The 25,576-nt window shown below is 33.7% G+C and overlaps 1 protein-coding gene and 1 pseudogene across 6 annotated transcripts in view; both read left to right on the top strand.

Annotated features, from left to right (window-relative positions):
* The window catches only part of RALYL (RALY RNA binding protein like), a 694,598-nt gene that overhangs the window by 302,762 nt on the left and 366,260 nt on the right, over window positions 1-25,576 (top strand). For all 6 annotated transcript variants that reach the window (XM_004766953.3, XM_013063763.2, XM_013063762.2 and 3 more), the window contains exon 2: window positions 23,091-23,369. In XM_004766953.3, coding sequence (XP_004767010.1) covers window positions 23,114-23,369 — 256 coding nt within the window. In that variant the 5' untranslated portion in view covers window positions 23,091-23,113. The remainder of the gene's footprint in view (window positions 1-23,090; window positions 23,370-25,576) is intronic.
* LOC123387214 lies at window positions 10,013-10,146 on the top strand (annotated as a pseudogene).

Raw genomic sequence — 25,576 nt, 5'->3', positions numbered from 1 at the left:
GTTACATTCAACATGATTAAAATTTATAAATCCCATACATTTCATGGTAAAGTCATTTTTATTCTAAAAATCCATCATAAAGATAAAAATAAAATACACAAAGTTATAAACTTAATGGTTGTAATAGGGAAAAAATTAGCAACACTTAAAAGACCAATATCACTTATGGTTTGTCTCCCTCCCAATCCCATCTTGTTTCATTTGACTCTTAATCTCACAAAACAAACTGAGGGTTGCTGGGGGGAGGGGGTTTGGGAGAAGGAGGTGGGATTATGGACATTGGGGAGGGTATGTGCTTTGGTGAGTGCTGTGAAGTGTGTAAACCTGGTGATTCACAGACCTGTACCCCTGGGGATAAAAATATATGTTTATAAAAAATAAAAAAAATAAAAAAAGAATGAGCAGAGCATAGGAAAACCGTATTAAAAAAAAAAAGACCAATATCAAGTAGAGTCTTATGATAGAATATTAATGTGTTTCAAAATAAATACTAAAATTTTATTTGCAAAAAATTGGTTAAAAATAAATTAGAAGGAAATATGATAGCACTAATTTTATTTTTGATGTTATTTTTATTTCTGTATGTTTTCTGATTTTTACATGTTTTTAAACAAACATGAATTTGTCATGAATAAAAAAACAAAAACAAATTATTTCAAAATACTATTTCTGGGAGTTAAGTTCTTCACAAAAACTTTAATATTCACTGAATACCATAAAATCACCAAAAAAAAGGGCTTTGTAAATTTTGCTCTTTCAGAAGACTTAATATTAAAATGGTCTTGTTTTTTTTTTTTTTTAGTCCATAGATTTAATCCAATTCCCATTAAAGACCCACTCTTCATGTGCATTTTGTATGTGTAATTATCACTTTGTTTTGTGCTGTGTAATTGGTTGGTAATTCCAGGGTCATGCTGTGACATCCTATGACCATAGGAGTGGTCACTGAGAATATGATTGGATCATTACCCATCATAAAGGAAAGAACTTCAATTGCCCGTCTTTAAGAGTGATGTTTAGTGTCCATTTTTTTCCAGATTTATTGAGATATAACTGAAATGTAATATCATGTAAGTTTCAGGTGTACAATGTGGTGATTTGATGCATGTGTATCCAATAAACATCCCACTCCTTAAAGTAACTGCCAAAATAATTTAGAGTATATTTTGAAGAATAAATTTGGGAAGGAAGAATGCTAAGGAATATTTTGACCCATATATTTTAACATTAGAATGACAAATGTTGCTACAGCCTTAGAGAAAATACTGTTGATGGAAATAAAAATTCTAGAGACATACCAAATTGTATGTGAAAGTTTAATCTGTTAAGAGGCCTCATTTGTTTTCAGTGGAAGAAATAATAGTATAGTTAATACATAGCATTGACATATTGGGACGTCAAACTGTAAGAAATCAATTATACCTCTAACCCTAAAAAAATAATGAATACAAACCAAAAATATTCAGAACATTGTAAAGATCTAGAAGTAAATATTAAAGATTAAATAATGAATTTTTAGAAAATCATAAGAATATATATTAATCAAGACATGAAACCTAAATAATTTAATGGAAAAGATCAATATATCTGATTTCATAAGAATAAAAATTCCTTGGGGCACCTGGGTGGCGCCTCTGTTAGGCAGCCAACTCTTGATTTCAGGTCATGATCTTAGGTCCTGGGATCCAGCCTCATATTGGTCTCCGTGCTCAGTGGGGAATCTCCTTGAGGATTCTCTCTCTTCTTCTGTTCCTCCCCCTGCTCTCTCTCTCATATAAATAAATAAGCCTTTTTAAAAAAAAGAATAAAAATCATTTACTAATGAAAGACAACATACATAAAGTTAAGATAAAAATAATTTTGGAAATACCTAAGTGAAGTAAAGAATTACAATGTTTACTATGCAAAGAACACCTAAAAATTGGTAAGAAAAATGCAATTAACCCACTTTTTATAAAATGGACAAATGATACCACAGGTAATTCAAAAAGGAGGAAAAGTAAATGGATGGTAATATATGAAATGGTGTTAAAGACCATTAATGGAAAAATGTAAAGGAAAATAACAATGAGCTACCCATTTTACCCTTCAGTATTATTTTACTTTGTTATATACTAACAATATTATATATTTTTTATCAGTTAAAAAAATTTTCAGGAAAGAAAATAACTAAAATAAAAAGGAACGTGGAATAATACACAAATTTTTAGATGATTTTATATTAAGTGAAAAAAAACAAAATTGAATGTGATTGGAAATTTTTTATCTTTTTTTTTTTTATTTATTTAGAGAGAGAATGCAAGAGAAGGAGGGGGAGGGAGCAAGAGTGAGGTGGAGCAGAGGGAGAGGAACAATTTTAAGCAGGCTCCACAGTCAGCATGTAGCTGGGCACATGGCTAATCTCAGGACCCTGAGATCATGACCTGAGCCAATATCAAGAGTCTGACCTTAACCAACTGAGCTACCCAGGCATCCCAGAACCCAGAAATATTTTAAAAATGATAACCCCAAGAAAGAATAAATAAAAAACTATAAAGGGAAATACATTAAAATTTTAATGATAATATTAGACAGTAGGGTTAAGAAATCTGAGCTAAGGTTCATAAACATGTTGACCATAGTACCTTGTGCATAGAGACATTCAATATATGGTGGGTATTTTTATTTTTATTGTCACTTTTACTCATGTGTAACTGTTATTATGGGGGTTTTTTATGTGTTTGTTTTTGTAATTTTTTGCATCTTCCTTATATTCATTAGCATATTATAACATAGAACTCCATAATCACTATTTAATGGTACCAATGACAAAGTCAATACTGAACAAATTAACCATGACATTAGAATGATACTTTCCTCTGAAACTTCTGGTTTATTTCTATGCATCATTATTACTCTTCCTTAATGACCATCTCTGTTCCAACTAGATCACCATGCTGTCACTAATATTTTAAGTGTCTCCTATGTACCGAAGTATAATAATAATAGCCTCATCTCCATCCCAATTTTATGAGAAAAGTGATATTATTATCCCAATTTTACAGATAGGGTTAATGAACATGAAGGAAGTTAAATAACTTTCTCAAGGACATACAGGTGCTAGAAAATGGTGCTGCCATTTGAATGAAGACCTCCTGATTTCAGAATCTGTGTGTTTAGCATTCTCTTATTGCCTCCATACCTATAATTTAATTCACAGAAAATTGGGTTTTTCCAAGTTCTATTTTTGTCATTAATTATTACAAAGTTTATAGTTCAAATTATTGTTTTCTAAAATACTAATAATCAAAATATTTTGTGAAGTGTTAGACTATTAGATTTTCTTAGGTTTGAAAATATATTTAGTTAGCTAAATGAAACAATGATTTTTGCTAAGGGGAAAAAATGCAGTTTTTCTAAGTCTCAGAATTAAAAATGATTTTGAAAGTAAAATAATGTATTAGATCATGGTACACTAATTTCCATTTGCTTTGTATTTTATCCAAAAATATGATTAAAATTATTCAATAGAAAGAAAATCTACATTTATAAGATCTCCTATACTGTGTGTGCCCTTTAAAGGTATTAGTTGATCTAGAATACATGTAAAATTTTACCTGGTTGAAATACCATTTTTAGATTGAATCCTTCCAGCTTAAATCAATCCGCTCTTACATTCTTATGTTATCAGATATTTTGCTCTCTTTTGAAGGCAACAAAGGTACTATAAGTTTCTACACCTGAAACCTGTCACAAGGCAGAGCTCAATTTAACAAAAAATTGTATATACTTATGTAATCAGAGAAAAGCTGTCATCTTGCTGATATCTGGAAACCATTGTACTTTGAAAAATGTGTCTACAACATACTGTAGAACTAGAGGTTTTGTTTTTGTTTTTGTTTTTCATTGTGTGGGCAAATTAATGAATGTGGACTTTGTATTGTGCCCCACTCCTTCTACCCTGCATTTGCCTGCTGTATCTCCTTTACTTCAAACAGATACAGTCTAGAATCACTTGGATACTATCCTCAAAGCCTATTTACCCATTAGATCTAGAAATAGAATTGAGTGCAAATAAAATTCCATTCTCATTTATTTATCTCAGAATTGAATTAATACTTCTCAGTTTGTGAGACACAGGCATCATTGGTCCCTTCATGATCCATTTTATTCCAAAAGTAATTATTTAATTATGGGATACCAAAGTCCAATTATGTAGTCTTCACATATGCAGTTCTATAGTGAACCGATATGCAGAAATTGTGGTTGGGTGAGATCAACTAAAAGGCTTCTAGTCTGAAATTCAGGCTGTGGCATCTGGTTAGTATCTTGGAATTAGAAGGAAATAAAAGGTCTGCAGAAGTACGAAGTCTGTTAATTTGCCATCAAGTATGGATTGTTCAGTCTCATTAAGCACATAGGGTCTTTGTCACTTTTGTTGCTCTGTGACACAGAAGGTCAGTTTGAGTGACTTCACAGCTTACCGAGGTTTATTTTACCCTCCAACGGCAGGGCCTACTGTGTGTTTGGCAGGAAGATGGTGTCTTACCCTGGGTTCCTAGAGGTGAGCTCTAGCCAATGACTTTAGAGACTATTGTAGACAGTTAAAAGTACTTTGTTTGAATGTGTATTTCACAAGGTGTTCGTTAGGTCTTGATGACAATGTATTTCACATTTAGCTAAAAGAGGTTTTTGCTCTGGCAGGCCTGGGTACAAAGCTAATTCTCTCTGAAGTAGGAAAATTAAGGACATATTTCACCAGTTGATACCTGGCAGTAGATTAATGTCTGGCATTTCTAAGACTGCGTGTCAAAGAATTTAAATAAACATTTGTTAACATGATGCATTAGAGTCAATGTGCTCTTGTTGCTATCATTGTAAAGGGAAATGATTCAGAAAAAAAAGGGAAGGCTTGTTAGACACATGAAGAGGTCTTATGGTACTTCAGAAACACTATTTTTAAAGATTATTATCCTTCAGAATAGAATTTTAATACCATGTTCACACACCTTGTGAAGAAAGTAAGATCCTCTAATTCATGAGCAAGGTTAAACATTTTTCCATGTGCTTGAGACTACGTCACTAAAATAACAATTAAGTTAACCCAGTGGTTTGTACTAGTATGCATCACAAAGAGAAGGAATGTTGGAGAACATAAGAGCTAAAGTAGGCCTTGGTGGGCCTGAGACTCAACCCTATAGCTATATGATCATTATCATATAGCTGCTGAATATAGCTGAATATTTTAGCCTGAGCTGCTTTTTGTGTTAATGACACCAATAGTACAAGTCCCATCTCTGTCACAGTTATTATAACAATCAATGAGATAATAATAGTTGAGCATTTTTGTGAGGTTTGAATTGCTGTATAAATACAAAACAATTTAAATACAAAATCTTGAAAGGAATTGTGGTAGGACAAGCTGATTTAACATTTATTAAAACAGTACTATATGCTAAGTACTGTACAAATAATCTGTATTTTTTAAAGCTGAATTTTTCAGTTTGCCTTGTGATTGTATTTTTTTCTTAAAGATTTTATTTATTTATTTATTTATTGGACAGAGAGAGAGAGAGAGCGAGACAGGGAGCACAAGCAAAGCAAGGGGAGTGTGAGAGGGGGAAGCAGGCTCCCCGCTGAGCAGGGAACCTGATGTGGGGTTTGATCCTAGGACCTTGGGATCACAACCTATGCTGAAGGCAGACGCTTAACTGACTGAGCCACTCAGGCACCCCTGGATTTAATCTCATACAAAGTATAACCCATTCTGCTCCACTAGTAAGAAATCAAGAATCCAATAAAATTAAGTGTTTTGCTTTGAACCATGATTTTTAGATTACTGCTACTCCTATTATAACGGACTGATGATGCATTATAAAAAATCATAATAATAAAGGGGCTCAGTGGGTCAAATGTCTGCCTTCAGCTCAAGTCATGATCTCAGGGTCCTGGGATCAAGCCTCACATGGTGGTGGTGGTGGAGGTGAAGGGGAGGGGTTGGTGTGGAAGTTGGGGGGGTGAGGAACCCTGCCTGCTCAGCGGGGAGTCTGCTTCTCTGCTTCTTCCTCTTCCTCTGCATGCTGCTCCCTTTGTTTGTGCTCCCCCACACTGCCGTCAAATAAATAAAAATCTTAAAAAAAAAAAGTAAATAAAGGGTTCTTACAGATCTTTTCAACTTAAGTAGATATATTTTATAGAATTTAAGGATTACTTATAACCAGATTTTTTTAAAGTAAGATAAATATCCATGAACATGTAGACAAACATAATAACTGTATTTCTTAAATAACTAAATAACCAGATTTTTTAAAGTAAGATAAATATCCATGAACATGTAAACGAACATGATAACAACTATATTTCTTAAATAACTAAGTTGGGGATTACAAAAATATTTTTCTACTTATACATTTGCTTGCCTTACTTGTGGAAAAAAGTACATATCATGTTGATTACACATATATTATGTCATAAAAGGTGTTTGGTTGCAGAAAGACAAATTTTTAAGAACAATACAATGCAGTATATGCAGAAGTTTAGAGGTGTGGGGTTATCTGCCTGGGTGGGCACATCTTTTGATGTGTGGACGTATGTATGGATCACTGTACGTGTAGTGCTTCAGTGTGAATCATGTAGTGCTTCAGCATGATTGCTTCAACATGATGTTAGCGCTTCAAAGGAGAGGATCTTCTCAGAATGGGAAGGAATGGCCTTAGATTTGAATTGCTCTGATTCCTTGCGTAATCCTCCAGTACTGAAATGTTGAAATGTGTTGTGAATGGGTAAGAAATAATAGCATGATGGAATGGAACGGGACAGTCATTGGTCTGAATCTGGACTCCACTATTTCATGTTGTGTCCCCTTGGACAAGTTAGCTTCTGTGTGTGTAATTGTGTCAGTCTGTAGAATGTGGATAATACTACCTTATTTGCTGTATTTTTTAATTCAGTGGTAACTTACAAACCATCTAGGAAAGCATTTGACAAATGTGGGAGCCACCAAGGGCAGCTGTTACTAACTCAACACATAACAGGCAGGATCCAGTCCACCAAAAATCTTGAGCATTCTCTGATTATTTTTTGTTTTGTCTTGTTTCTTACTTTGCTGCTCTTTCTTTTTCCTTCTTAGTTTTCAGATGTCTAAAAGGTGTTCTTACTTCTGGTTTTTTCATTTGCTTTAGCTTTGAACCCAGGCTCTCAATGTCATTTCTTTGCTTAGAATTATGACTTTTGACCAATCCACCCAACTTAGATTAAGTTGTCTTCCCTGTCTTAGCACATGGTCTACATGAGCAAAGCAAAACATATGTAAGCCCTGACATGATTGAAATATTGCTATTTTGTGTTTAAAATGTGCATAATGACTGTAGGTAATAAGGATTAGTTTTTCATTGTATTTTACTGAGCTAACTTACCAGCCAGAAGACAGTATTTATCAAATGGTGGGGGTCTGTGCTGATTCTCACTGAGGTTTGTTCTCGACCGTGAACAAACTCATGATGTGGGGACATTTTCTGAACATTCTTCTTTGAGATATGATATCAGGAAATATAATCTCTTATTACATTGAAATAAGGTTTCAATGCTTTATTTTTTAAATTATGTATCTATTCTATAACGTTATTATATTAAATTATATCTATTAAATTATGCATCTGTTCTATAACTTTCTTGTTGGTAATCACTATAATATATACTCCTTGTATTTCATAAAATATAAAACATGGAAAAAACTTCATATTCATGAAAAGTTATCTGACATAAACTCCTTCTTTGAAGGTAAGAAACACCAGTGTGTGACACTCGCATGGATTTTCTGACTCACTTCAGCTTTACAAATAAGGGAATGCTGTACTTCTAAAAATAATAACATTCTTAGGAACTTACTATCATTAAAGCGTCATAAAAACTATTAATGAGTTAACATCTTTTGTTAATTTTGTACATTTTGTTTGTAATTTTGTAATTTTGTACATCTTTTGTACATTTTGTTGGATCTCCAGTGTTTTTGAAATTTAAGAGTATATATCTGTTTTGTCTCCAGGTTCAGCAATATGTTCCCTCAGCCCAAATTCTTAGCAGACTTTGTGTGATGTGTGGTCGTGGCTTACAGACGTGGGTCACCCTAGGAAGTGCCAGGGTTTTGCCTTTGTTAGTTTCATTATAAATGAAGAATTACACTGGAGAGCCCTTAGAGTTCTAGCAGATGGTCCAATAAAAGTGGCTGTTATATGTTAAGTGTTTTATGGGAACTTAGAGATAATCAGATAACACTACAAATAATGCCTGCTGAATATGCAGTGGGTAAGAAACGTATCAGCACTCTTTTAAAAATCAGTTTGGCCTCTGGACTCTCAAGCCTACAAAACCTACTTATGTAGTTATAATATCTGTGTTTTTCTGTATAAATCTTTGCAAAGCTGAGGTCATTACTGCTTGTTTTTATGACCCTAAGCGATATTCAGTTTTATTTTACCAAATAAACTACATAGCTATCAGCTAAACAATAGCTACATAGTGATAGCTATTATTTCTGACTATACTTCGGTAAAATACAAGCTTTTTCTTGATACAATGGAGACAACCACTCCCCATCCAATTTTTAAAATAGCTCTTCTTTCCTGTTTGAATCTGTCAGGTTTCATGGATGCTAAAATGTTTTTGTAGAGAGGAATGTCTTTATACACCATTTTAAAATAATGAGATCCATTCCAAATATGGAATTGCATGTTCCTTAATTCAGTAGTGAGCATGTATTCCTTTCAAAACTTCACAAAAATTGTGAGGATGCATAAAAATACTTACCATTAACAATAGTGGTCAAAAGTATTTCTTACACTTTGATTCTCAAAATTATGCTTTTTACTTATAGAAATATGATAATTCCTTCCAGTGTGTATTTCAACCTATTTGGTTTACGTATATATTTAATATACATAGGCTCTTCTATTTGATTTAGGTGGTGGGTCATGCCAAAAGTTATGAATATATATTTTCAAATACATATGCATATAAAATATAGTGATTGTACACTATGTAACCATACCGAGATGGAATACATATGTACCAGGATATAACAAACTTTCAGTTGACACAAGAGGGAAAAAACGCATTTCTTGCTCATGAGATAAGACAGAGCTTTTTACAGATGTTAGCCTGTCAGATACGCTCCTCCCACAGAATCTCTGGCCGCTTCTGTCAGGAATTTTGACTCTCAGTAAAATTAATCATGCAGTCATTGAAAGCAATGGATTTACCAATTAGTATTGTCTTATAAAATTATCTCAAAATTATTAAAAAAGTCGAACTGTTATTTGCCTGGTTGGGAAGTTGGAGGAATAGAGTTGTTGTAGATGTGTATATTTCAATCAAACGAATAATATCCTTAAGAAGCAAAAAGAAGAGCAGACATTTATCCACCCATTCATTCATTTTAAAAATTTCATTTGCAAATTTAAAAGTGAACTCAATGAGAGTTAAGCACCTGATATGTTCAAAACCCTGAGCTAAATTATATAAAAGTGAAAATGTGGGTCACCTGGGGGGCTCAGTGGGTTAAGCCTCTGCCTTCAGTGCAGGTCATGATCTCAGGGTCTTGGAATCAAGTCCTGCATTAGGCTCTCTGCTTGGCAGGGAGTCTGCTTCTTCCCCTCTCTCTGCCTGCCTCTCTGCCTACTTGTGATATCTGTCTGTCAAATAAATAAATAAAAATCTAAAAAAAAGTGTGAAAATATGCGCATGTGTGTGTGTATATATGTGTATATATATATACATCAGGCATATATATGCATAATATACATCATCTCTGTATTTAACTTGGTAAGAAAATGAGAGCTGCATGAAAGGACAGACATAGGACATATGCAGTTGATTTTGTTACTACATATTTCTCACTAAAATTATCTATAAAATCAAACGAATGATTTTCTCTCTCTTTGCAAAGTTTTGTGTAACGCATTGACCAGAGATTTAAATATCTTAAACGAAACAGCCCAAAGAAGCTATTTTGTTGCTTATATTTTGGACCTATATGATCTCTCAGGGCCTTTTGGCTAAGATCAAGTGTAGTATCTGTTCTTATCAGTTTGAAATACTTTAAATAATAACATGTTCTGAGAAAAATTTGCATGTGAAATGTGTTTTGAAAGCCTTCAGTGACCACTCTATTGAACCAAAATTCATGAAAAACCAAGGTTAAGGGTCTCTTTAATGTGAAGAAAGGATAAAAGACTTTAAGAGTAAGACAAAGACTGTATAAAGTGGAGACCCAGCACCCTCCTCTACTTTTCAGGCATAAGCTTCCCTGGGTCCATCCCCAGGAGGATATCTGACTGTAGATTATCTCCCTCTCCAGGGAGGGGTTCTCTCCAGCTGCAGATCCAATTTTCGTTATTGTTCTGAGAGACAGAGCTGTTCTGGCTACAGCTTGTCATGTTGGTTTAGTATAGACCTTTGTAAATTATAAACCATTGGTATCAGTGTGTGTGTGCAATGAATATTAATTTCTATCTGTCTTATCAGCGCGGAAGCTAATAAGAGCCCAGTAGATCATATTTCTGTATAAATGCAGCAGTCTGTGTAGAATTGGCCAATTTCTGGAGTCTGACCTTCCCAGAATATTACCTCCACAGATGATCTCATTATTTAGAGCAGAAATTACAAATAAAAATTGTAGCAGTATCTCCAAAATGTCTAACAAATGTTGAAAAAGAGCATTTCCAACACTGAATATTGTTACCTGAGCACAGGACATGTACAATATAGATGAAGTTTAGATCCAAATAGTCTTCCTGGCTCCTCTGCAAGCTCTCATGAGTTTCACTTGCAATATCAAGTACTGAAAGAGAAGATGGGTGAAACATGAAAGTCATTTCTGAAAGTCCATGTGTAGACCGAGATGCCTGAACTTGTATGATATCAGGTACTTATTATGAACATGCCATTATACTCAAGGACCAGATCATAATACCAAAGGCAAGATACCTATAGAATCTCAATTGCTGCATGAGTATGAGATAAATATCAGCCAAGGCTCTGATATGTCACTTGTTAATTAAAACCTCTTCAGTATGTTGATTCACAAGAACCTCTTTTGAGAAAACGTGCTAACTTCAGAATTACAGTGATCTCAGATAGAATATTATCAGAAGCTGTGTTATATCTCCAGAGGTCCCTGGAGAAGCAATTTGGGAAAGACCTGGTGGAAAGCACTAGAAATCAGAGTCCAAATTCAGCTCCAGAGAAGTTATCTGATAGAAAACTGAGCATCCCAGAGGTTACATATCTGCTTAGTTACTCATCCAGAAAGAGGAGAGCTGGCTATACTTTTCATGGGCTGAAACCCAATCACAAGGTAAACTTTGACAAATTCCTTTTTTTTTTTTTAACTTGAGTGTAGTTAAATACAGTGTTATATTGTTTCAAGTGTCTAATACAGTGACTCAACAATTCTATACATTATTCAGTGTTCATCATGGAAAATGTGCTCTTAAGCAGCTTTAAAAAAATTAGAGATAATTTGTACAATACACTACATTACTAGTTTGATACATATTAGTGATCCTTGTATGTATAAATCCAACAACAGCATTCTTAAAAATGAAGGTAGTTTTCCTCCCCAAGTCTGATTAGTTATGCTAATATTAAAACTAGGTAAGAAAAGCCCTGGGGATAAAAAATACATAATATGTTTATTTAAAAAATAATAAATTAAAAAAAAAAAACTTACTAAGAAAAAAAAAACAGTAGGACGTCTATGTGGAGACTATAGATGTCTAGTGAATTAAGACACTTAGGGGGCATAGTTATCTCATACCTACAGTTACTCTCTCCTTACTATCATTTGTGGCATAAGGTCTTAACAAATCTTTTACCAAGCTTACAAATAGGTGGTAATTATTGATAACCTTTAGCTTCTATTCAGAAAAGGGCATCCATAATTCTTAATTTCTACGTTTCCTGGGATTTTCTAATATTTTATGGAGATTCTGCCTTGTGTAGCTAAGGGTAGGGGAGAATTGGAACATTTTGTGTCCCGTCATAGGCTATGGCAGCAACGGGGACAGTATTTGTTCCACCAAAGAGAAATTATGCTTTAAATCAGTTATTTGCAATATCTGGATGGCTAGATGCTGTCATTTATAATGCTGTATCTGCATTCAGAGGTGCTGAGTTTAAGGAATTTGTAAACAGGAACTTTATACAGTAGGCATTTTCACTATATCATTTTTATGGCTACTTAATACAACCCAAATATTCAATTTTGTGGAGGGCAGTTCACCGTTGCACCTACTGTAGGGCATTTATTTCTATTTCAGGAGAGCGCAGAAGTGCCAGAGGGTTGGTTGTGGGATTTAAAACCTTTTACTCTAGGACCGGTCTTCCAAAGCCACATCAATAATGATTGAAAGTTGTTCATCTCTGCGGGCAGTTTAGTAGCCTCCATGAAATCACTTAGTGGTCCGAATTTAACTCCTGAGGGAACTGTCATGATTGACAGTTTGAACAAAGAGGACAAGAGTGGAAAGGACCTGTTAACTAGGAGTGAGTGAATTTCTCCTGTGGGCATGACAGTGTTTATCTCCTGCAATTTAGCTTTAAGTGACCTGAGAGTTTAAAAATGGAGAAGGATGTTTTATTCAGTGGAGGAATATGGGGAACAGAGCATAGTTTTATCATAGTGAATACACAAGAACAATCTTCTAATTCTCCATTGCCGGCCTCATGTAATGCATCAATTAGAAGTGAATATTCTGATGCTTTTGCTTTGAATGTCCATATTTACATTTTTAAATTGTATTAATGTGAACTATAACATAGCATTCATTACTGTGTGACTAGCAGAAGAAGTTCAACACAAAGTTGAATGCATTCTGCTCTGTTTTATATTATTTCAGGGAAACTCTAATTGGAGCCAGTAAATTGGTGGAGCTAACAAATTCTGAGGAAAAATTTTCCAGAATCATCTCTGGGCATTCTTAAGATATGGTGTTACCTAGCATGCTTAATATAATTCTTAATATAAATCACAGACTAAATCTTAGCAGTTTGTGGCTATTCCTTTCTGCATAACCTGTATGGTTACAGTGGTGATGAGGCTTCTCAATATTAAACCCAAATTGGTGTCTCCCTCAGGTAAGTTGAAACACTTTTCTGGAAATACTTCAGATCCCAGAGGAAATGAAGGGAAAAGGTAGAACCCTCTCCTAACTATTCTAAATGAGTGGATATTTAATAAACCCTTAAACCAATGGCAGTTATATAATAATTGCTAAGTACTAAATGCTTGTTAAATATAAAATAACTTTTGCATAACTACTTTTGAAATAGTTTTAATGATTTGTAGACCATCTTTGAAAATTCAAAATCTCTTAAATAGCAACTGTTTTAGCAATGTTTATAACAGGCATTAAAAAACAAAGGTTATGTGACAAAGAATGAAGGGACACCTATTACTTGTTTCGTACTTTTTTCTGACTGCATGGTCCCAGAACACTAAGGGGTCTTGTCACATTGGTCTTGATTTCTACATGGATGTGGTTGACCAGTCAGAAACCAAGGTAACTACCTCATTATTCACAATCCTCTGCCAAATAATGGTTCAGATAGCAGTTAGTGCTCTATATGCCTTATATTACAAAACCTACTATCCCTGATTGACTTCTTTTCCCTAGTCAAGTAGTAGAAAGTGCCTAATTATTCTTGATTCAACTTCTCTGTGTAACTCAAAACAGTCTTCTGCCTAGGTCATGTTAACCAGTGGAGTTTTCTTGGAAATAGCATTACAGTCTTGCTCTTAGACAACTTGTGTGACTGAAGGATCTGTTTTGCATAGGAGAAAGCTTTTGAGAACATCATATGCAATAAATTTCCTAGATTGATACCAAATTTTTCATATTCTAGAGAATGTGAGTATACTCAGGATAACTCCATGAAATGAATACTTTTGAGTTAAATAACTATATGGTTTTATCCCTTTGAATCTTCTTTTTTTAATTTAAAGTTGATAATGTTCCTTACTTGTAAAAATCACAGTGGAATCCTATACTTTGAATTTGGTGATCAAATAGACAATGCTTACATGATCCCTGATATAACAGATGTAACACCAGTCACAATCTCTCTAATGCTTCATAGAAAGTTCATTTCATTTCCTGAAAACTCCAAACACAAATAAGTTTTTATCCTTGGGTGATGTGAAATTCTAAGGAATACATTATGTACCCTCTAAATTCATATGTTGAACCCCAAACCCATAATAAACCCATAATGTGAAGATAGGATTTTAGGGGAGTAATTCGGTTTAGGTGGGGTCATGAAGGTATGGCTCTCCTGATGGGGTCAGTATCCTTTTAAGAAGAGGAAGAGAGGCCAGAACTTTTCTCTCTACTATGTGAAGACATAGTGAGGAGGAGGAAATCTCCTACCAAGAACTGAATCAGTTTGCACTTTGATTTTGAACTTTTAGCCTTTAGAAGTGTGAGAAATAAATGTCTGCTGTTTAAACTACCCAGGCTCTGGCATTTTATTATAGCAGCCCAAGTTCACTAATGCATGAAGAAAAAAAAAAAAAGAATTATACTGATGATCTGTTTCTTACTTTATTCTTGATCAGAGGCCTGACCTAACCTGTGTTCTTTCAGATTGGTCATGATTTACACGGGGTTGTGTCTGACCTCTCTCTCTCATGAACCAAGGTGATGGTTTCTTTAAACCATAATAACCCTCTGCCAAATAGTGGTTGGATCTTCCACACCTTTTTAAGTGCTTCACGAGAGATGGCTTAACACTTAATCATTACTCCTTGTTTACAAAAATTGACTCATTTATCAATTTATATTTTCCAAAATAATTTTAATTCAGAAGTTGAATTTTAACACAGAGGTTGATTAATATTTCAAGTTCTTAATTATGTTTGAAATGTTGACTCACTAATATCCATTGATTTCCAATTTATAGTTAGAATAACCAATGCAAAATGATTACCTTTTTGTAACTACAGTTATTACATTATTTATACTTATATGTGTTTACTTAGTAGTTTTTGTTTTCCTATCAACTACTTAATCTTAAGCTCCAGATTAAAAACACTTATTTCGGGCGCCTGGGTGGCTCAGTGGGTTAAGCCACTGCCTTCGGCTCAGGTCATGATCTCAGAGTCCTGGGATGGAGTCCTGGATCGGGCTCTCTGCTCAGCAGGGAGCCTGCTTCCTCCTCTCTCTCTCTCTGCCTGCCTCTCTGCCTACTTGTGATCTCTCTCTGTCAAATAAATAAATAAAATCTTTAAAAAAAAACACTTATTTCTTTGTAGTTAGTGATTCTATTCAAAGACAATCACTGCTACTAAGATATTTTAGCTAACATTTTTTGCTAATTAATTAATGCCATTTTTATTTTTATAATAATTTTATTTTTTCTATTGTTTACAATAATTTCATTAAATTTTTATGTTCTGCCCTGAATGTGGAATGCAATACTATCATTTACCTATTTTAAAAATCTTTCTATATCCCACTAAGTGGCATTTTAAACCATTTTTCTTCCTAAAATATCTCATATTAATTTTCTATAAAATTTATCATATCACCTTTATTACCAGCAACTCCTTATTAAATTAATAGCAAAATATTTTATGTCTTTAATCTTTTTACACACAAACTGTAGTTAAAAAGGAAAATGGCAACTGGATTTCTTGGTTCTTATAGTGTGCTATTGCCAAAATATTACAGTCATTGTCTGAGGTACACAGTTTTAAAAAAGTTTTATAAAAAATAGGTTAATGTGACTCTAATTAATATGTTTGCAAAACTTAATGAGTAGTAAATTTCACTTCTGCTCTGAATGTTATTCATAATTGTAGTAACCGAATTATAATATTGAGATAGAAGGACTGCTGAAAGTTCAAATATCTTAATAGTGTTTTTAATTTATTTATAATCAATAGTTAAATTTTTAATGAACATTGAAAACATACTATGTAACATTAATATATTAAAATATAATATGTAGACTTAATAAGTGTGCATTTAACAAAGGAAATCAGAATAGTTTTTATTTTTTTAAATAATAATGACTTCGGTGATATGCCTAATGGATATCCATATCCTAATGGAAGCTCCAAACACTAATTTACTTTTTTCTGAGTACAAGAGAATTATGCTGTGTCTGTTACTAGTGCCAGTCTAGCTAAGGTCATAAACTTCATTTACATCATTTCAGAGATCAGAATATCCCTCTCTTATTGAGTTTATGGTATGTTTGCCCATTCTTCCTACTCAACCTAATGAATCAGAAAATATTTTGAATATGGTACTTAAGGAGGTGATGGAAGACATCAAAAATACTCTGAGTGTCTTAAAACAGCCAATACAGATGGAAGTGAAAAGGTGTTTAAACTTTCTAGAAAATATCTGAGGATTGATAACTAAAGTAGAGGTTTTTTCTTTCCTGTTTGACAAAGAATTTTAGCATTAGGAATTTATCCTCACTAAATTTGTCATTGTTCATCTGAGATACTTTTGTTATCTGAAAAAAATTGGAAACAAGCTAAATGCTCATCAAGAGAATGAAGAAAATCATGGTACAGCTTGTTAGTATGTGATTGTGTAAGTTATATCCAATAAGATGGTTTATAATAGCATAATAAAATGAGTAGAAGTAATAAGCAGTGGCACTAGGTATATAGATTATGATGACTTTTTTCTAATTTATAACTCTTTTTCTTCTAAGTACTGGAAAGCAATGGCAAAGAAAATACCCCAAAATTTTAACAGTAAATATCTTCAGGTTAAAACTACTTTTTTTCCCTTCATATGTGTTATTTCCTTTTGTGTGTACACATTCTGTAAAATATTTACTTTGAAAAAACTACCTGTGGCTTATTGTAGGAAGTGGTCTGCGATCTAAGAATTGAGTATTCATTATAATAGTGATGTTTATGGGTGATAGAATATCACCACATATACTTGATTTTCTCATGCAAATGGGCATCTTAACGTTTTTCACAAAATAGTTTTTTTTAAGTTTTTTAAATTTTTATTTTTTTATAAACAAAATAGTTTTTATGAAGCTTTTATGAATAGTTTTTAGAATTCTGCTGAAGAACTGTCTGTCACTGCCCTGGTAGATTTGTTATGTCTTCCTAAATTGTGGATGGTTTTCTGAAGAATAAATTCAGACTTTTGGGGGGACATTCTTTTGGTTTATTTTGTCCAAGAAAAGGTGATTAAATAAATTTGTTTATTTTGGTTCAACTTTTTCCTTTTTTATAATTATACATTTAAGAAGTTTTATGCCAACTTTTTTAAATGTAAAAAAATATTCAAGTACATTTAGATGAGTTAAAAGTATTTGGAAAACGGCTGTCCTTTTGTGTATGTTAAGAAACTAACTATGTGCTCATTGAATTTTCATAATGTTCTTTAATGATAAAATCAGATATTTTCTGATTCAAGAAGTTTTCTCTGGTCTTCTCAACTGGATATGAGCTCTTTCTTTTCAGATATCACTAGTTTGTAAATCTTGCAGCACTTCCAAGGTTTTAACATATATTATAGGACTTCTTTGAGTACTAACTCTAGACTTTAACAGATTATAATGTTTAGGGCATGATATTCTTTTCTTAATCATTTTTGTATCTTTTTCTTCTTTTCCCAGGTTTTTGAATATAACATGCACTAGTATTGTTGACTGACTTTCTTGAATACTAGGGTATTTCTTGTTGTTATTTTTGTAGTTTATTCTGTGTTCAATTGAATGTCTAAATAAATCTAAGTTTGGAAATGCAGGACCATGAAATCAAGAGAAGAGTAGAATTTACTGCTGTATTAATCTTGTCTACCCCAAAAATGTTTTCTCTATAGTAAATTTTAATGTTGTCTTTAATAATTAATGTATCTTTCTTAGATTCAAAGCTAGAAATCTGCGAAGACAGATCTTTAACTATTCCATACACATTCTTTCTGATTTTATAGAGTATTTACAATCTTGGTGTGATATTTTCAGAATGAAAACCTTACTCTTTTTTTTTAAATATTGTGTTAGTTACCATACAGTACATCATTAGTTTTGATGTAGTGTTCCAAGATTCATTGTTTGCATACAACACCCAGTGCTTTATGCAATTCGTGCCCTCCTTAATACCCATCACCCCGCTCACCCACCCCCCCACCCACCTCCCCTCTGAAACCCTTCATTTCATTCCCAGAGTCCATAGTTTCTCGTGGTTTATCTCCAACTTCAATTTCTCCCCCTTCATTTTTCCCTTCCTTCTCCTAATGTCCTCCATGCTATTCCTTATGTTCCATAAATAAGTGAAACTATATGACAATTGACTTTCTCTGTTTGACTTATTTCACTTAGCATAATCTCCTCCAGTCCCATCCTTGTTGATGCAAAAGTTGGGTAATCATCCTTTCTGGTGGCTAATATTCCATTGTGTTTGTGGACCACATCTTCTTTATCCATTTGTCTGTTGAAGGGCATCTTAGTTGTTTCCACAGTACTCTTACATTAGTCTTCATATGGCAACTGTTTAAATTTTTAATTATTCTTCTTCTGAAACATATCTAATACCATCATATCTTTTGTAACTTTCTGGGACCAAAAACATATTCTGTAATACACAAATAAACAAATAGTTTCTGAGTTATACAGTAATTATATTTTTAAAGGACAAGAGTCCTGTTTAGCCTTTTTGGGTACAAAAATGCATTAAAATATTGCTTTAATTTTAACTAAAATTAAAAATTTTAAAGTAAATTTTAAAAATTAAAATTTTAATTTAAATTTTAAATAAAAAATACAGTACTTCACTCATAGTGGCAAGAGTAAAGTACTCAAAAGTCAAATGGGGTTATTGACTACCATTTTAGGTAGTGTAGGTATGGAATATGTCCGTCTTTATAGAAAATTCTGTGGGGCATCAGTGGTTTATAGTTTATCATATGGCAGCCTTCATAAACACTTAACACTAGCTCCTTTCAAACTTCTAGCTTAAAAACAAAGAGACAAGTTCTAGGATTAGTTGCATTTTCATCAAAATGTTCATTTTTCTCTTGTCATTTGCTTTGTAGCTATAACATCTCCTTGACTATTCTCACAATGTAAGCATTTTATTTTTTAATTTTTAAATTTATTTTCAGCATAACAGTATTCATTGTTTTTGCACCACACCCAGTGCACGGATTGCATGGAGTAATGTAAGCATTATTTCAGTACCTCAGAGCTCCTTGATTTTTCTTTTTATCAGTGGTTTTCAGCAATTTGATTATGATCAGTCTGTCGTTTTGTTTATTCTGATTAGAATTCAGTGAGATTCTTGGATCTCTGGAATGATAGAATTTTCATCAAATTTGGGAGATATTTGACTATTGTTCTTTTGAGTATTTTTACCCCTGTGGGACTCCAGGTGTGTGTATATTAAATAGCGTGGTACTATCATTTGACTTACCGAGGCTCTCTGCTCAGCTTTTTTTCTTAGCGTTTTATCTCTATAATACATCTTGGATATTCACTATTTCCATAACTTCAAATTCACAAATCTGTTTTCTGCAGAGTCTTATCACCTATAATATCTATTAAGTATGTATTTTTAATTTTAGATCTAGTTTTCATCTGTAGATGTTCCTTTGTTAACATATATAATGTATTATTTGCTTCAGGATCCCAGGTCTGTGAATCATCAGATGTCTTACACAATTCACAGCACTCGCCATAGCACATACCCTCCCCAGTGTTCATAACCCAAACACCCTCTCCCTCCACGCCCCCCGCCCAGTAACCCTCAGTTCATTTCCTGAGATTAAGAGTGTAGACATTCCTTTAATTCTTTTTTTATATCATTAATTTTTCTCCTGGTTATGGGTCACACTTTTCAATTCATGGGATCTCTAGGAATTTTTTCTTGAATGCTAAAGATTTTGTATTTTGTGTTGTGTGAGTTTTGTTTTTTTTTTTTTTTTTAAATAAGTATTGTGCTTTGCTCTGGTAGACCTTTGGATTGTTTTTGGTTTAGTTCGATCATCTTGAGACTTGTTTTTAAGTTCTTTTAGGGTTGTCGCAAGAGTACCTTTTACTGTAGGGGATCACTTATCTGGTGTCTGAATATAATGCTCCAGGGGGCCGGTTTGGACACTCTACTGTTGCTGGTAGGAACTTGAATGATTCTCAGCCTTTTATGGGTCTGGTAACTGACAGCTTTCCAATAAGTTTTTAACCAACCTCATAGAAGCTGAACTTTTGCATGCATATTCTAGGAACCAACATAGACTCAAAAGATCCTGAAGACAAGTGGAGTAGTCTGAATAACTCTCTTCTTTCTAGAAATCTGCCTCACAATTTCCTGGTTTGTCAGACTCCCTGAGCTCTGATTTCTATTGCCTCAACTCAGTAAGGTAGCTGCCTCTGCTTTCAGTCACACATATGCGAACACATTACACATAGACACATATCGCAGCTCTATGACCTGAAATATGTTCCTTTTCTCTTAGATGTCATGGCTCTGCGATGCCTGTGGTTTAATGTCTGAAAACAGTTGTTTCATCTATATTAACCTGATTTTCTAGTTTTTGGAGTCAGGAAGGTTAAAACCCCTGTTATTCTATCATGTCTGAAAGTGAAGTCCTTCGACTGATTGAAGATTCATGTAATATAGAAGTACAAGCTAAATATTATACTATGAATTAGGACGATTTTGCAGAATGTTGAAATGTCAATGTACAACACTGTGACAAAACTTTGTCATTATAAATGCTGATAGAAACTGGCAAGTAATCTTGTGTGAGAGAGTAGACACATACAGACTATAAGGTGATGAAGAATCAATAAGAAGAATTACACAATTGGCAATTTGGAGTTACAGCTTTGAAAATCATTTACATAGAACAAACAGATGCAGTCAGAGAGAGCATGTGGAATTCTAGGATAGCTGTGCCTTCATCTAAATTTGACTCAGGGTCATTATCAAAGAGAGACCACTGGGCTCTGTCAGCCATGGGTCTGACCCACTCAAACAGTTCTTGAGTTTGCATTTTAACCAGTTCATCCCTCTTTAGGAAATAAAACATCAACCATAGTCATGGTTTATTATTGAAAGTAACTCTACTATATTTCTAAAAACATTGATTACATAAGAGAAAAAGGAAATAAGAGTATTTCTATGGATTGCATTACTCATGTTGGCCTGGAGTGGTAAGAAAGGTAACTATGGATTCTGGAGCCCCCAAAATGGATCTTTAGTTTTCCCTTTCAGTGTGATTAAAATACATGAAATTATATGAGGTAGCTAGTCATTTGTTTAAAATACATATGTACACCTTGACTTTTCTGTATCCAGTTGATTCTCAGAGCATTTGTCTTGAGATTTGCAATAACTCAAGTTGCAAAATTAAAAGCAAAATTACCAGCTTTCCTTTCTTTTAACCCTAACCCTGAATAATTCCTAAAGCAACCACTCAAGTCTAGCTAAACTGAAACAAAACGAGAAAGCAACATAATCCTTGATTTGAATGATGCCATACTATTACTTTTTATGGAATCTCTAAATGTTTATGAACTCAAACTTCATTATAAAGGGTTATGTATAATTTTGACTATTTAGTAAAATTTTAATAATCCAAAATGTGATCATTAACAACCTAATTTGAATCATTTTTATGTTATTCGTTGCTCTTGATTTCAGAAGTATCTGGTTTAGCCAGTAAATTTTCAAATATATTCAATTTATTTATTTTTTTTCAAATATATTCAATTTATATGCGTTTAAGATTTCTATCACTTTAATGCTCAACTTAAAAATATTATTTAAAATTATTTTTTAAAAAGATGTATTTATTGTTTTTATAGCTATAAGGTTTTAAAAGAGATTATTCATATGAAAGTATATAAATGTATATAGATATGTATGTGTATATATATCTGTATCTATCTATATATAGCACTGATAAAATGTATTAATTAGCTAATGTTTAACAATGATCATCAATGTCAGAGATTGTATCCTTGTTGAAATTTTAGTTTCACCATATTAGTTTTTTTAAAGTCGTAGTCACTTTAGAAGAAAATGTCTGGCCAAAAACAAAAGAAATAAGGAAGGAAGGGAGGGAGGGAGAGGGGGAGGGGGAAGCAGGGAAGGGAAAAATGGAAGGATGAAAGGAAGGAAAAGGAGGGAAGGGAGGAAGGAAGGAAGGAGGAGGGAGGGAGGAAAGAGAGAGAGAAAGAAAAAAAGGTGCTTAATAAATATTGTTGGATAAACGAATGAATGAATGAATTTTTAAAACCTTACAAAAATAAGTCTGCAAGTGCTGGAGTACTTAGAAATAAAAGTTTCATTGAGTTTAATTAAGCACAATTAAATACTCTGCCAAGCTTAGAAAACAGTTTTTAGAAATACTGGCAGTCCTTGGGCAACATAGGAGCTTTTAGTTAAATGAATTAAAAATGAGTTTGAGAATAGAAATTTCAACACAGATGCCAGTCTACTAATTTGCTGATCATTGATGAAAACTAGGTACACATGTTGTCTTTTTTTTTTTTTTTAACCAATATATGAAATTGGCTCCATTAAGACAATGTACAGAATTAACTCTGGTTAAATCCCTTACTTACGCAATTACATTTTTCTTATGTTAAATTTTTAAATAAATTTTTAAACCTTTTTTCACTCCTACAGCATTTAGTGGAAAGAATTGTTAGTTTCTGATAAAAAGTTTCTGATAATGAAAGATCCAATATATGTGCATTTTATGGAAAATGTAGAGCTAAAAATGCATGTGCTAACAATATCAGGTGGTTTATTCCTCAGACTTCCTTCTGAAAAATTGATTGATTTCAAAATACAAACAACTACAAAAGGTTTCATCATTATGTGAGGCTGGATTTTGGATAAATAAATCAGGAATCCATTTATAACTATACGCCAAGTGTTTATAAGTGTTTTCTTCATTTTGTAATGTAGTGTTCAACTTTTATATTTCTAAATTTTCTTCTCAAGAAAATCAGCGGTAATTAGGGATTTAAGATTACCTGGTACACTGTTGAAAAATGTTAAATATTGGTAATATCCATCCAACCTAATTCTTTTCCTTTTGATTATTTCTGTTTGTTTGTTTAAGGATTAAAACAAGGTGAGCCAACCATGACTGGCAAAACACAGACCAGCAATGTCACCAATAAGAATGACCCCAAGTCCATCAACTCCCGAGTTTTCATCGGCAATCTAAATACAGCCATTGTCAAGAAAGTTGACATTGAAGCCATTTTCTCAAAGTATGGAAAAATAGTTGGATGCTCAGTTCACAAGGGTTATGCATTTGTACAGTACATGAGTGAGCGACACGCAAGAGCGGCAGTGGCTGGAGAGAATGCCAGGATCATTGCCGGCCAACCACTTGGTAAGTCATGCTCACGTATGGCTTTCACATTAGTGTTCCCGTCTTTGTGCATATCTGCATACAATTTAGCTGTGACAAAGCCAGCACTACCATAATATCTCTCTTATTTAACCAGGTATAGCGTTTGCATATTGGTAATTTATATTACTTTCATGTTTTTGTATTGTTTTACGTGTTTCTTATTTTTTCTGCCAGTTTACAGACTTGAGATCAAGTCCGTGTTGTAGGACGTGTTCCCTACACCAAGCCTAAGAGGTCCAGGAAAATGGAAAAAATCTGCATCATATTTTACTTTATTTGACTTGAAACGGTACCTGTCTTCCAGGAAACACTATGCTAAGCAAAAAGATAACTCTGTCTTTTATACTTTTAGCATTTGCTCTGAGGGTTAGCATATTTTCCTAATTTTCTGTTTTTATTGTTTGAAGAGAAGAGATAGAAAATAGCAATAAGAAGTTAATCGAGAACTGGAAAAGCAATATAACCCACTCTTTCTTATCTAGTCCAGAATCTTGTATGTCATGCCTGTTCAGTCATGATCAAATTTTTATCTAATATTCAAGAAATATATAGGTTTTTTTCAAAGGAGAGAAAAGAATATAGTCTGAAGTAAAATGCAAATTATTAGGAGGAAATACTTTATAATAAATCTGTGGATTAAAAAATAAAAATTAGTCTATTTTTCTACAAGAGAAAAAAACATAATTAAGACACCACTGATCCCTTAATGTATACCTCTTCTCCTGTCCAGATTCGTATTTTAAGTTCTCTCGGCATCATATGCCCAGAACAAAACCCTTTTGATTTTTCACATCCTCAATTTCCCTTCATTCCCAGGCTTCTGCATCACAGTAACTGGAACCCTCACTTAATCAATTTTTCAAACAAACACTGAGGTGTCAACTCTGATTCTTCTTTTCTCTCCACACTGCAGATATAATCTATCATCATGTTTCTTGCCTTCGATATATCCCAAACCCAATCATCTTTTAGATCTGCCAGTAGCCATCTCATCCAGGCCACCATTATGCCTCAGCTAGGCTGCTGAAGTAACCACCTAACAGGTCTGCTTCTTTCCACTCTCAAGATGGGATTGGGAGGGAGACATACCATAAGTGACTCTTAATCTCACAAAACAAACTGAGGGTTGCCGGGGGGAGGGGGTTTGGGAGAAGGGGGTGGGATTATGGACATTGGGGAGGGTATGTGCTTTGGTGAGTGCTGTGAAGTGTGTAAACCTGGTGATTCACAGACCTGTACCCCTGGGGATAAAAATATATGTTTATAAAAAATAAAAAATTAAAAAAAAAAAAAAAAGAAATGATATCTTGCCATTTGCCATGACGTGGATGGAACTAGATGGTATTATTTTGAGTGAAATAAGTCAATCAGAGAAAGATAATTATCATATGATCCCCCTGATAAGAGGAAGTTGACAAGCAAAGTGAGGGGCATGGGAGGTAGGAAAGGAAAAAATGAAATAAGGTGGAATGTTGAGGGAGCCAAACCATAAGATAATCAATATCACAAAACAAACAGGGGATTGGGGGTAGGGGGGTATGGAGAGGGTGGTTGGGTTATGGACATTGGGGAATATGTGTGCTATGGTGATTGCTGTGAAGTGTGTAAACCTGTTGATTCACAGACCTGCACCCCTGGGGCTAATAATACATTATATGTTAATAAAAATTAAAAACTAAAAAAGAAAAAAAAAATAAAAATAAAAAAAATAAAAACATAAATGTGGGGGCACCTGGGCCTCAGTGGATTAAAGCCTCTGCCTTCTGCTCCGGTCATGATCTTGGGGTCTTGGGATCGAGCCCCACATCCAGCTCTCTGCTCAGCGGGGAGCCTGCTCCCCTCTCTCTCTCCACCTGCCTCTCTGCCTGCTTGTGATCTCTGTCTGTCAAATAAATAAATAAAATTAAAAAAAAAACACATAAATGTGACGATGCCATTAACATGCTCTTAAAAAAATCTAATGCTTTTCCATTTCACCCAGGGTGAGATTTATATTCTATACTACACCTCAAATACCTCACACATCTTCAAGTTCATCTCCTTCTCTCTGTCTTTGTGTACCGTGTCAGTAATCCTGGCCATCTTGCTATGCCTCAAACGTTCCAAGATTTTTTTTACCTCAGAGGCTTTGGACTTGCTATTCCTTCTGCTCAGAAGACAGATCTTTGCTAATTTATTGTTCCCTA

Source organism: Mustela putorius, unplaced genomic scaffold (genome assembly GCF_011764305.1).
Source record: "Mustela putorius furo isolate JIRA1106 unplaced genomic scaffold, ASM1176430v1.1 tig00003846_pilon_pilon_pilon, whole genome shotgun sequence".
Classification (NCBI taxonomy): Eukaryota; Metazoa; Chordata; class Mammalia; order Carnivora; family Mustelidae; genus Mustela; species Mustela putorius.
The sequence above is the reverse complement of the archived record's forward strand: the minus strand, read 5'-3'. Positions and strand labels throughout refer to the sequence as shown.